We start from the raw sequence: 12,870 nt of genomic DNA, 5'->3' as shown, positions 1-12,870 counted from the left end.
CCCCGTTGAATCTGGTCATCCATTGGATTACGTCTTCACCGTCGATCTGGAGCCTCCAGATCCTATGGTCAATGTTCATATCGGGCGGGTAAGTAACACGACGTTTACCCATCTGATGTGAGCGGTTTTCTCTCTCTTCCACTGAACGTGTGTCACTGGCTGTGTGGCATCAGGCGGGACTTGGTTGAAACTGCTTGCCGCCTCAAATCCCTTCCGATATCCTGTCGGTTTTGTGGGACCCTACCTCTGACGGAATCAGCACGATATCCGTTATGTTTTATAACTTTTCGGGTCCAGGTCGCTCGGGGCTTTTCCTTCTCTAAGGGGTTTGCCTGGCGATATGCGATTAGCGACTTGTCGCTAATCGCATATCAGAAACCACCCTCGTTTCTCAAAAAGACCTCCCGTTTTGCCAATTCATGACAGCGCGCGTTACCATGGGCCAACAGTCTGCGCGCTTGACCGAGGGTCCTCGTTGCTCCACGCTATTCACAAATTACAACTGTTTCAAGGATATTTCTGATAAGCTCGTTCTTTGTAAGAATTTGAAATTTTGGCATGAATTACACAGAGTTCATGAAAACTTAGATAGTGTTTTAGGATCCAATTCGGATCAGAAATCAAATAAACACAAGTACCTAATTAGTGCAGAATAGTTGCGATGATTTCGAGAGGGGAGGCTCCAAAACGAAGTGAAGGAAAAATTTTGGAGGGTGGTTATAGTTGCTACAACAGGAAATCGTAGATTCCTTGGATGAGGTGAAATAGGAGGCCTCAAAGGAGGAGCATTCAAGGTCTACAAAATGTACCAGAAGACAAAAAGGACCTCAAGATCTAGTAGAAACAATCATAGTTCCAAATATCAAGAAGAGACCAGCATGGCTTAGATCCACACTAGAAGAGGAGAAAGGAAATGCAGCTCCTGATGGAACATCTAGAGAGGTGAAGAAACCTAAGAGGTTATCTAGCTATGCATCTCTCATGAAAAAAACCATTGATGAATAAACATCAACATATGAAGAAGAATCTAGTCAGCAGGTGTGGAACAAAGTGATGAATGAAGAGTACCACTTGATAATAAAAAATGTTGACTCAGAGATTCTGCCAAGGCCTGAAGGGAAGTCAATGGTGGCTTCCAAGTGGATGTACAAGATTAAGCATGTTGCAGATGGTAGTATTGGCAAATGCTTGGTGCGGTTTGTGGCTAGAGGATTCTCCTATAAATAGGGAGAAGACTATGATGAGACCTTTTCTCCAGTTGTCAGGTACACCTCTCTTAGATCCATCAATTCTCTTGTTTCTTCATTGGGATGGAAATTGCATTAGATGGATGTGAATATTGATTTCCTTAATGGTGTGACTGAGGAAGAAGTGTACATAGAGAAACCTTAAGGCTTTGAAGTATTTGGAAAGGAATCTCATGTTTGCAAGTTGAATAAGGCCTTGAATGGACTCAAGAAAGCTACCAGAGCTTGGTATGCTTGTATTGAAATATATTTGACGATACTGGGATTTACCAAGAGCAAAGCCAATCCACACCTTTAATTTAAGATTTTGAAGAATACACCTGTGATCCTATTATTATATGTGGATGACTTGTTTCTGACAGGTGTCGAGCCTCTCATCATTTAGTGCAAGAAGTAGTTGCCTTTTGAGTTCTATATGAAGGATCTCATGTTGATGCACTACTACTTGGGATTAGAACTGTGGAAGAAACCTCGAGAAGCCTTCCTAGGTTAAGGAAAGTATGTGTTAGATGGCCTTCAAAGATATGGCAAGATGGATTGCAAACCCATGGTGACTAACTTGAAAAATTTAAGACACATCGACTCTAGATTGGTTGATCCATCTATGTTCCAACAGTTGATTGGTTTGTTGATATATTTGGTTAACACCAAGCCGGACATATGCTTTGCCATGAATACATGGAGCCAGTTCAAGGTTGAACCAAAACAGTAGCATTAGATTGTAGAAAAGCACATTTTGAGATATTTACATGGTACAGTGAATTATGTTTTGATATTTGTTGCAAACAAGGATGTATAGCTTCACGGATACATGGATGACGATTGGGCAAGAAGTGATAAAGATAGGAAGAGTACCTCTGGAGTATGCTTCAGTTTTGGATCTACTATGATATCATGGATAAGCAGGAAGAAGAGTTTGATTGCACTCAACACTATTAAAGCAGAGTACATCGCAACTTATGAGGCTTGTACCTAAGTAGTATGGCTCTGGAAGTTGTTTTCAGGATTGTTTAGCCAAGAGTTGGAACCAGCGGTGATACACTGTGATAATCAAAGTTGTGTGAATCTTTCAGACAATCTCCTGTTCCATGACGGGTCAAAGCATATTAAGATCAAGTAACACTAAATTTGTGACATGGTATAGAGGAGAGAAATAAGGCTCGATTACATCTCCATCAATGAGTGGACAGATGATGTTCTAATGAATCCATTTCCAAGTGACAAGTTTGTGTACTTGAGAGATAAAACATGAAGATTACCCCTCTCATTGAGAGGGAGTGTTGATATGTTTGTAGCATAGATGGACATTCTCCTGAAAGGGAGAACGGGTCTAAGAGACCCATAGGGATCAACAGGCAGTTTTGAGTGACTCTCTCTTGGAGGAGGACCCTAATTACACACCAAGAATGGTGGAGTGAGTTCTTGGACCCTGATCACACATTGGGCATGATAGAGTGAGGTCCTCTAGCATCTGGACTTGATCACACACCAGGAAGGGTGGAGTGAGGTCTTGGACCCTAATCACACACCAAGTAGGGAGGAGTGAGGTCCTTTCAGCATCTAGACTCAATCACCAACTAGGAAGGGGTTGAGTGAGGTCTTGGCCTAGAGTTCTCACTAAGAAGGGTGAGTGAGTGCTTGCTAGTTGAGGGTCTTAGCATTCCGGCCTAGGTAGAGGCCATGGGATTTGAGGATCGAGCACTCTAGAGGAGTTAGTTTTGATATGCTAATGAAATTTTCATGGGTTCGGTACCACCTTGGATATGGCCTCTAGCGGATGTTGATGATAGATGATGATGTTGGTAATGATGGATGACCTTTTTCTTTAAAGAAATTTGTTCAATTTGAGAAAAATTATGACAGTGATTATGAATACCTCCCTAGATAAGAGTGTTGAATTTGTAACTATCATCGGTCTTCCTAATACACATTGGTCACTTGATGTAATTGTGTTTATCATTTTAAAGCATATTTATCAAATGTTGAGTCAAAGGAAAATTTGTTTTAATTCAAAGTCCCATTGCGACTTTTAAAAGATGAAAAATTAAATTTTTGAAATGTATATTTTGCCTCCAAAAGTGACAAGTCGGATTACCTCCTAGTCATTTTTTCCCTAGACAAGGGACATGTCCATTCACCCAAGACAAACTACTATATAAAGGTATCTCAACCTCCTCCATTTCGGCATTCGTATTCTCTCACAGGAGAAGGTTGAGTATTCCCTCTATAAACTCGCATGTGTAGATTCATCTCTTTGCCTGTGGTTCACATTTTTCTAGGGAAATTGTTGCAGGGGGGGATTTCTAAGTGAGACAGGCAGTGTGAAGTGTAGGGTCAATTTGGGTGACTTGACTTGGAGGAGAAAACTCGGTTTGACCATAGTTCTAAGTGTGTCTCTCATTGAAAAGGAATAATTTATTTATTGAAAAAGGTTGTTTGGTTTTTCCCCTTTATGGGTATTCCCAAGGTAAATCTTGTCTTCTTTTGTGTGTTGTGATCTCTATTATTCCACTATTCTTTATGGTTGAATTTCTGAAGTATAGTTTTTTAATGATATATTGGAATAAGTTAAAAGAAGATCTATATCAAAAGTAATTATCATAATTTTGGGATTACTTCGATGGTGCTGTTGGGTTGTGTTATATTCTTTCCATGACTATTGCGCAGCGGGGGGGTCACAGGGGGGGCAGAAGCCCCCCCTATCCGGGGGGTTTGAGGGGGGCGGGTAGCCCCCCTTTACAGGGTCTGGGGCAGCGCCCCGGGAAAAAAAAATTTGGACCCTATATTAGGTTGGTCGAACCTACCTATGGTTTTCGGTCCATGGTTTTGGACACGATGGTTTTCGGTCCATGGTATTGGATGCTTTGGCATGTATAAATATATTGTAACATTGAAAGGAATATAATGAAAAATCAAGCTGGTAGTCCCAGTTTTGGGATCCAGGGGAAATCTCTGTGTATATGTGTTTTATGTGTTATGCTCTCGCATTGTTTATTTTCTATGTTTTAGAATTCGTATGCAGGTAATTTCTGTACGGGGTTAAAACCTACAGGTGTTGCACAGGAACAAGGTTGTGGGAGGGGTATACTATTACACCAATTTGAAACCCATGTTTTCCGCATCCAGATGGGGTTGGGGACGGGCACAAATAACTTTTCCGAACTGATTACCCTTTGACACTTGCTCCATTTTGCACTTTCACATGAATGCAGACATCTACAGATATTTGGGGATTCAAAAATCATAATAAACTGGTTCAACAATGCATCTGCATGTCATATGCACTCACTCAGAAATATATTGGATGAAGTTATGTTATTTAAATCACAATTTGAATATATTTCTTGTCAACATATTTACAGGGAGCGCAATCAGGTTGTCAACCTGCTATCCAAGGTGGCCACGGTCCATCCCAGGGGATTATGGCTTATAAAGGAACAACAAGGTGACGATCATTTCCAATACTAGATCAGTTCTACTAGCGAGCTAATAGGCCCTAATTTTGTAGTATATTCTTGCATATTTTCACAGTCTATGGTATATATTTATCTGTATATAACATCTACATGAACAGTCACAGCATACCCTGTATGGGTAAATTTTGTATAGACTTATTTTTGATGGCTACGGCCCAACATATGGCATATTCCACACAGACATCTACAACATGTAATTTTCACTTTATAATATAAAATTGCGATTTTTCCCCCGGGAAAAAAATTATCAAGATTTTAGAAATATTTTTCTAACCCTAATTTAACTAATAAAATCAGCATATTGTGCATAAAAATCTTGTGATCATGACAAATAGCATACAAAAATCAACAATATGCAATGAGTCAACATGTGAGAACTGGAAAGCATTGAACAAGAGATATGCAGACATCGTAATGTGTCCAGAATAAAAGAAATTGGAAGAATGGGTATGTGCGAGAGAATCAATGTGTAGAGGGAATGTATGTGCAGACTAAGGAAAACAAACTTTCTCCCTTTGCCCAAGTATAAAAACACTTGAGAGAGTAATTTCCCCAGTCAACATGCACAACATGGCACAAAAAGAAAATATTTAATCTATAATCGTGTTTAAAAAGTGACCTAGCTATTTAAAATTGGATGTAAATGATCAAAGATAAAGTCGCAATGGACAAAATAAAAAAGAGGTAATAAATGATTATTTATCTTCTTTGGTACTACATTGTGACCCAGATCTAAAGTAAAGTGCCTCTTATGCTCTCGCACTTTTTGATAACATAAACATTGTTGCAAATTAGTAGTGAAATTTTATTATAATGTTATCAAATGGATAGAATACATTTTTTTGATTAAATTTTGGTCTTGCTTGTCAACCCTGAAGTGAAATGCCCTTACTAACAGTGTAAATCCAACCAAATTCAAGTTTTTTCAATTAAATTTTGGTTTGAAATTGTCAAGAAATCGGTAATAATTTTAAGTTTCATCAAAGTTCTATTACGGATAACATTTATTTATGATGACATAATGTTTCTCAATTTTTTTCCAATTTTGAATTCACCCAAATTTTCAAAAATTTAATGTTTAATTACTCACCAAAGAAAGAATTCAAACTTGAATTATCTATTCCATTTACTATAAATTACTAGTTTCCTCAGCTTGATAAGCTTGTTGCCATAGAATACATGGCCTAGAGAAAAAAATGGCTCTAATTTTCACTGAATTCTCGACTATGTGGTCATTGTTAGGGTTTGGTTAAACTTTCCCAGCTCCCCGCATCACTGGTTTGTAGTCACGAGGAACAGTAATGGAGGTATTTTTCGGTTGTGGTGCTGACAAGGAGGTTCATAGAATTCAAGACAACGAAGTACCTGTCAGTCAACCTAGAGGATTTGAATTGGAGTGATTGTTTTGTCATTGAGATGGAGGAGGATCTGGTGGACTACTCCTCTGATCCGTTGGATTTGGTTTCCATTTGGACAGAATCTCCGCATCAACCTTCTAGTATGGAGCTACCGGGAATAGCTAGTTCATCGGTGCTGCAGGTGGTCTCTACGAGGTCGCCTTCGGAGGAGGTTTTCGGCAAGTCTTTGTCATTTGGAATAGAAACCTTGTTCTGGGCATCTGGACAAACCCTACTAGGGTTTCATAGCAAAGGACTATGGTATCTCAAGCATGGGATTTCGGCCAGATCTAGCCATATCTTCTGGTACCATCCCCTTCAACCCTTTAATTTCTGGAAACCTGTATTAACCATAGCTCAATGGAGGAAAGAGAAGTTGGATTTCTACAATCTGAGGGCACAGTGGGGGTTTCGAAATTTCTACATGGAAATGTTTCTTTGGGGATGCAACAACCTTTAGATACTTTGACAGGGAGGAGGGTTGAAGATACATCTACATCACGGGGGTTAAGGGTTTCTTCCTCGGCACATACCTTCCGATGTTTCGCTAGAATTTCTATCAGCCCACCAAACCACTGTTGGACAAAATCTAGGGCGATCAGTATTGAAGGTCATCTATCGAAGGATTTAGGAAGTGCAGAGGAAGGTGAACCTCAAACAAGGGGGAAAAATCAAAATCCACCAAAGTAAAGGACAGGGGGCAGAAATTGGTTCTCGAGGAAGGTACTAAATTGAACGAGGTCATGGACATGGCCAATTGATTCCTCGTTGGTAGGGTCCAGGGTTGCAATTACTCAACAACTCGTCTGAAGAAATGGGTACTGGAGGTTTGGGGACAAGTCATGGATTTTATGTCGTTTGTAGTAATTATGACGAGAGGTTGGTTCGTGCTTAGTTTTACAAACCCTAAACATGTGAAGTGGGTTCTGACGAAATTTTGGCACATTGAAATGCCCCCTATTATGTTGAAGATATGGTATCCATTATTTGACCCAAAACATGAGAAATAGGGGGTTGGTCCGATTTGGGTTAGGATCCCGGGTTACCACTGCAATTCTGGACAGAAGATTTTTTAAGAAGAATTGGTGATGACCTGGGGGTATTTTTAGACTATGACAAATATTTTGTTGAGATGGGTAAGATGGATTTTACGCGGATTCTGGTTCACCTTAACACCAGGGAGGGTCTAGTGGAAATTTTGCAGCTTCAGTGGTGGGGTTTTTCCAAATTACAGAAGTTGGATTATGATGGGGTCCCTTTTAGATGCAGAAGGTGTCATGAAGTCGGGCACATTTTCAAAGAATTTCCTTTAATTTCTAAGGAAATGATAGAGGAGGAAAATTCGAGTAGGATGGAAGGAGCCTCAAAATCCATGGCACAAGAACATCAAAAGGACTCGGCTCGTCAGAACAAAGGGTCAGAGAAAACCAAGGGTCGAAAATCACAAGCTCCTGGATCGGCACCTTCGGTCATCACCTGCTCACGAGTTGCATCTACTGCACCTATACTGGGTATCTCTCTCTTCCCCCCATGCTCAGAACCATTTACATCCTTAAATCCTCTTTTAATATCTTCTATTACATGTCCTATTATGAATGAAAGGGTGGTATCATCATATCTTTTAAAATTTCTTGCATGTTCAATGACCTTCGCCCCTATTAGTTGTCTGGCTCCTTTCCCTGTAGTACCAGCTCTATCCCTGGCGACTGATTCCATGTTGAAGGAATCATCCTCGGAGTCGTGTGCCAGTCATAGATATAATCTTTGTTCTTTAGCCAAGCATACCATAGGTGTCGGGGGGTATAGGTATTTCATCACCTCCTAAGTGTGTTAAAGCTAGCAGAGGCAAACAGTCTTATATGTCCAAAGAAATTCATAAGGCTAGTATGGATGTTACAGAAGGTAGGCAGTTATCTATTGATAGGGTTCTTAGAGAAAGAAGCAACCTAGGTATGGTTTCCCAGTGAAGTGGCTATTCTTTAATTGCAGAGGGTTGGCTAGCCTTGCCAAAAAACTAGCCTTTAGAATATTAATCGCGTCAGAAAAATTGGATGTTATTTTTCTTCAAGAGACTTTAGGGAGTAGTGAGCATATTGTATCTCTATTATAAGTTATGGTCTTGGGGTGGACATTCCATGCCCTAGATGTGAGAGGGCGATCGGGTGGTATTTCTATGGGTATTAATGGCAAGACGATGAAAATTTTGAATGTTTGGGCACATGAGGGCGCTCTCATGGCAGAATTTTTCTCAAAGGACTTTATTTCCAAATGATCAACATATATGGAACTTGTCACAATCGAATGGAGTTTTGGGAAGCTATCTTGGGTTCATATTTCATGCAAGTTGAGAATATAATTCTGGGCAGTGACCTGAATTTTTCCTTTGGACACATTGAATCATGGGATCACAATGCACAGGTAGATTCGCTTACTGATTTCTTCAAACATATCATGGAAAACAACAGACTCATTGATATTGAAATGGCGTGTACCCAACCTACTTGGAGAAATCGTAGAATGGGCACCGCCATGTTAACTAGACGTCTAGATAGATTTCTCATCAAGGAACCCCTAATGGATAAGATTAATTCACTTAAACAATAGGTTGAATCGAGGGGTATATTAGACCATTCTCTTATCTTTATGGAAATAGCCAGATTGTATCCTAAGACACGTGCCCCATTTAAATTTAATGCGACTTGGTTGAGAGATGAGGAATTTCACGAGATGGTCAAAGAAGTGTGGGAGGTTTGGTCCATCTCCGAGAACATGTCTCTGGCAGACCTTTTGACACAGAATCTTATTTGCCTTAAAAATAGGACGATCGACTGGTCAAAAGCAAAGAAGAAAAAAGAAGAGGAAGCTCTTTGTATAATTGAAGAGGAATTAGCTAGAGTATAGGACCCTGATAATGGTGGATTTGATACTCTGGAAACAAAACAACACATTACACAGTTAGAGGCAGACAAAATCAAGTTGTTAAAGGAAAATAAAGAATCATGGACACTTAAAAGCAGAGTTGTATGGATGCAATCCGGAGACGACAATACAAAAAAAATCAGCGATTTTCAATAGGATGAAAGACCATCAATACTATCTGGTATGTAGAGGATGAGGAAGGAAATTCATCACAGACATTCAGAAGCCTAGAAAATCTTGGTATACAACACTTTGGAAATTTTTTTAAAGCCCAGCAGGGGGCATCTCTAGCAGAAATCATCAAGGTGGTCGGATTATTCCCTCGGTTTGTTAACGAGGAAGAAAATGAAGACATGTATGCACTGGAATCGATGGGAGAGTTGGAGGTAGTATTGAAGTGGTTCAAGAAAGACAAAAGCCCAGGTCTAGATGGGTGGACGTTGGAATTCTATATCACTTTCTTCAACCTGATCGGACATGACATTCTAAGGGTAATCGGAGAACGTGGAATGAATGGGAGAATGTACGGTGCCTTCAATGCTACATTCATTTCCTTAATACCCAAACATGATAAGCCCATTAGTTTTAATGATTTTAGGCCAATATCACTGTGTAATTGCATATATAAAATCATAGCCAGAATCATTGGTAATAGAATCAAGCATATCTTATCCTAGCACATATCATTGGAGCAGTTTGCTTTTTTGGAAAATCAACAAATCCACGAAGCCATCGACATTTCATAGAAAGGTATCCACTCCATAAAAAGTAAAGAAATTGAAAGGCATGATTTTGAAATTTGATTTATCTAAAAAATATGGTAGGACAAGTTGGTTGTACCTTCGGATGTTATTGACTAACATAGGATTTCATAATGATTTTATAAATTGGATTATGTGTTGTGTAACATCTATTTCTTATAGCATTCTAATCAACAGCTCAGCTACAAAAAAAAATCACGTTGAATGTGGACTCAGGCAGGGATGCCCATTATCTCCCCTTCTTTTCCTGTTGGTCATGGAAGGATTGATAAGAATGATGACATATGAAAGGAATCATGGGAGATTTAAAGGTGTAAAAATTGCTGAAAATATAATCCTATCTCATTTACTCTTTGTTGATGATGTTCTCATCTTTCTAAGTGGGGCCATTAGTGATATATCAATGCTCTTCAATTTTCTCAAAACTTTCTATAAGGCTACGGGGATGGAGACCAATCAGGAAAAATCAACTTTATCAGCATCAAATTTTTCTCAATATGAATTAACCTATGCGACTCAAATATTTCCCTATAGACAGTTGGAATTCGACGAGCGACTAAATTACTTTGGCTTTCGGCTGAAATCAAACAATTATAAAACAGTAGATTGGACATGGCTGGTAGCTAAAATCAAAATCAGATTAAATGGTTGGCATCATCGATGGCTTTCTAGGGCTGGAAGATTGGTACTTATAGAATTTTTTTAGAGGCCACTCATGTATATTGGATGTTATTATCTTGGATCCCAAAAGGAATACTCCACAAACTTCAGCAGATCCATTGTAGAATTCTCTGGCGAGGGAAGAGAAAAGGCAAACTCTTTGCATGGGTTGGATAGGAGAAAATAGCCCTGCCCAAGAAATGGGGTGGGTGGGGGATGAAAAACCTATTCAACTTTTCAAAAGCTCTCGCTACTAAAATGAGGTGGCATTTAATTTCTACAAATAGTTTATGGAAACAAGTGGTTACTTAGAAATATGTTAACTCACTTCAGGTTGAGAAATGGATCAGATTTCCTCAATGGAACAGAATGGAGGTCTCCTCGATTTGGTGTGCGGTTTTAAATTCTTTTGATTATATCATAGCAGGATTGGACTGGAGAGTGGGGACTAGGGAGCAGGTTCGCGTTGGGGTGGATGCTTGGTCCGGAAGTGGTAATGCACATATCCTCCCCCCGACATGCAGCAATTCCTTGAGGTAGGTTATAGGACCTTAAATCAAATTCCTGATGTTGAAAACACTACACCTTTCGGTCAAAAATGGAAGACGTCACAAGATCTACAAATTTCGAAACAATGGAAACAGGACTAGATTATATACACCAATGCCCTCACGAAAGCACATTTAAGAATTTAGGAGAAGGAGGATGAACTTATTTGGACACTAGCTCCCCATGGTAGATACACTCCAAAAGATGGTTATCTTTTCATTTTCGCAAAGAACGAACCTGATAGCAGTGTTTGGTGGTGGTGGTTGCTTTGGAAGCTTAAAGGTCCCCCAAGAACAAAGTTATTAATGTGGTGTTTGTTATGTAACAAGGTTCCTACATGTGATAATCTTCAACGTAGATCCTTTCAAGGTCCAACCTAGTGTGCTTTATGTAAGGATAATGCAGAATCTATAGATCATTTATTCCTTGAATGCCCCATTACACTTCAATTATGGAACCAGATATATCATATGTTAGCAATTAACATTAGGTGGCAGGGTGAATCATTTCCAGAGGCTTGGGAGTCATGGTGGAACAGGGCTCATCCTGCAAAACTCAGGAATTTACCCATGTTGGTTTGTTGGGGCATCTGGTTGGGTAGGAACAAAAAAATATTTCATGAAAAAGAACAGAATTGGACTATTACTAGTTCCCATATAGTGGCAACATATCACATGATCCCTAAAGATGTACAAAATCATAGGATCCAGAACATCAGTACAGAAGTTATTGATAAAACAAAGCCATGGGCATATTTTGATGGATCCACGCAACCAGAAGGATGTGGAGGTGGGGTTATCTTGTACTTAAATGAAGATCATTTTTTCAAACTGAGAATGGGATTAGGGAGAGGTACAAATAACTATGCAGAACTAAAATTCCTTATACTTCTACTTATTTTTTCCCTATAGAAAGGATGTCGGCAACTACATATTTTTGGCAATTCTAAAATTTTCATAAATTGGTTCAATCAAGTATCAATTTGGCACGTGCACACATTCATAAATTTTCTAGATGAAGTAATGATATTAACATCACAATTTGATTATGTGATATGTCATCGTATCTACAGGGAAAGGAACTAGATTTCCGACATTCTATCCAAATAATTTGCGCAACAACATTTTGGCTCTTGGATTATTCAGGAGCATTTGGAACAGGAATTTTCTCAGTACTATCACAGGCCCCTCATGGAATAATAGATTCAGGATCTAGGATCAATATGATCCCTCTTAGCTTATAGATGGGACACTTTTTGATTATTTTTGCTGATAACTCATGTTTTTATGGATATGTACATATGTATACATTTTTGTGCTCATATACTTATATGTAGACATAGTTCTATTGATCTATATGATATATGTGGCAAGATGGCCACTAGCTTTGAGATATGCTCCTTTGCAGCATCTACAACATGTAATTTTCAATATTTTATGTAATGAAAATTATAATTTTTCCTTGGGAAAACAAATTCCTCATTTCATTGTATTATTATAACTTGTTACTCATGTGTGTGACTTTCCTTGGACATGACACGCTAATAAATAGAATCTTGATCGATTAACATTATCATTTATGGGAGATGTAAGCAATAAACCTCAAAGTTTTAAACCATATCTTCTATTTAATTCAAAGATTCATTCCCTTTTAACATCCTTGGTATCAGTACATTGAATGACAAAGAAATTTAATGAGACAAGATAATTATTGTTCATCAAAATATTTCGACCATGACAAGTGAAATGTAGCCAATTGATATTGCAAAGTGGGAACACGTGAGAAGTGAAAAATGTAGAAGACCTAGTTGTATGGAACAAGAGGTGTGTGGTCATGTGCAGAAAACTAGGTATGCATGGGA

General features: G+C 38.9%; 1 protein-coding gene across 1 annotated transcript; it reads left to right on the top strand.

Annotated features, from left to right (window-relative positions):
* The first annotated feature begins 5,971 nt into the window (after positions 1–5,971).
* On the top strand, positions 5,972–12,418 carry LOC149153859 (uncharacterized). The gene is made up of 2 exons (XM_089439256.1): positions 5,972–7,631; positions 12,082–12,418. Exons 1-2 carry the CDS (start codon positions 7,253–7,255, stop codon positions 12,222–12,224), a joined length of 522 nt encoding a protein of 173 aa, XP_089295382.1. The 5' UTR covers positions 5,972–7,252; the 3' UTR covers positions 12,225–12,418.
* The last annotated feature ends 452 nt before the right edge of the window (positions 12,419–12,870 follow it).

This window comes from Pinus tabuliformis, chromosome 9 (genome assembly GCF_031772625.1).
Source record: "Pinus tabuliformis cultivar Carrire ecotype Pingquan chromosome 9, CPIR1, whole genome shotgun sequence".
Taxonomy (NCBI): Eukaryota; Viridiplantae; Streptophyta; class Pinopsida; order Pinales; family Pinaceae; genus Pinus; species Pinus tabuliformis.
This window is presented reverse-complemented; position numbering and strand designations above follow the sequence as displayed.

Coding starts and splice junctions, on each gene's coding strand:
- LOC149153859 (XM_089439256.1), top strand. CDS start 7,253: ATGGGTAAGATGGATTTTACGCGGATTCTGGTTCACCTTAACACCAGG. Junction 7,632..12,081: donor ATCTACTGCACCTATACTGG/GTATCTCTCTCT, acceptor TCGTATCTACAG/GGAAAGGAACTAGATTTCCG.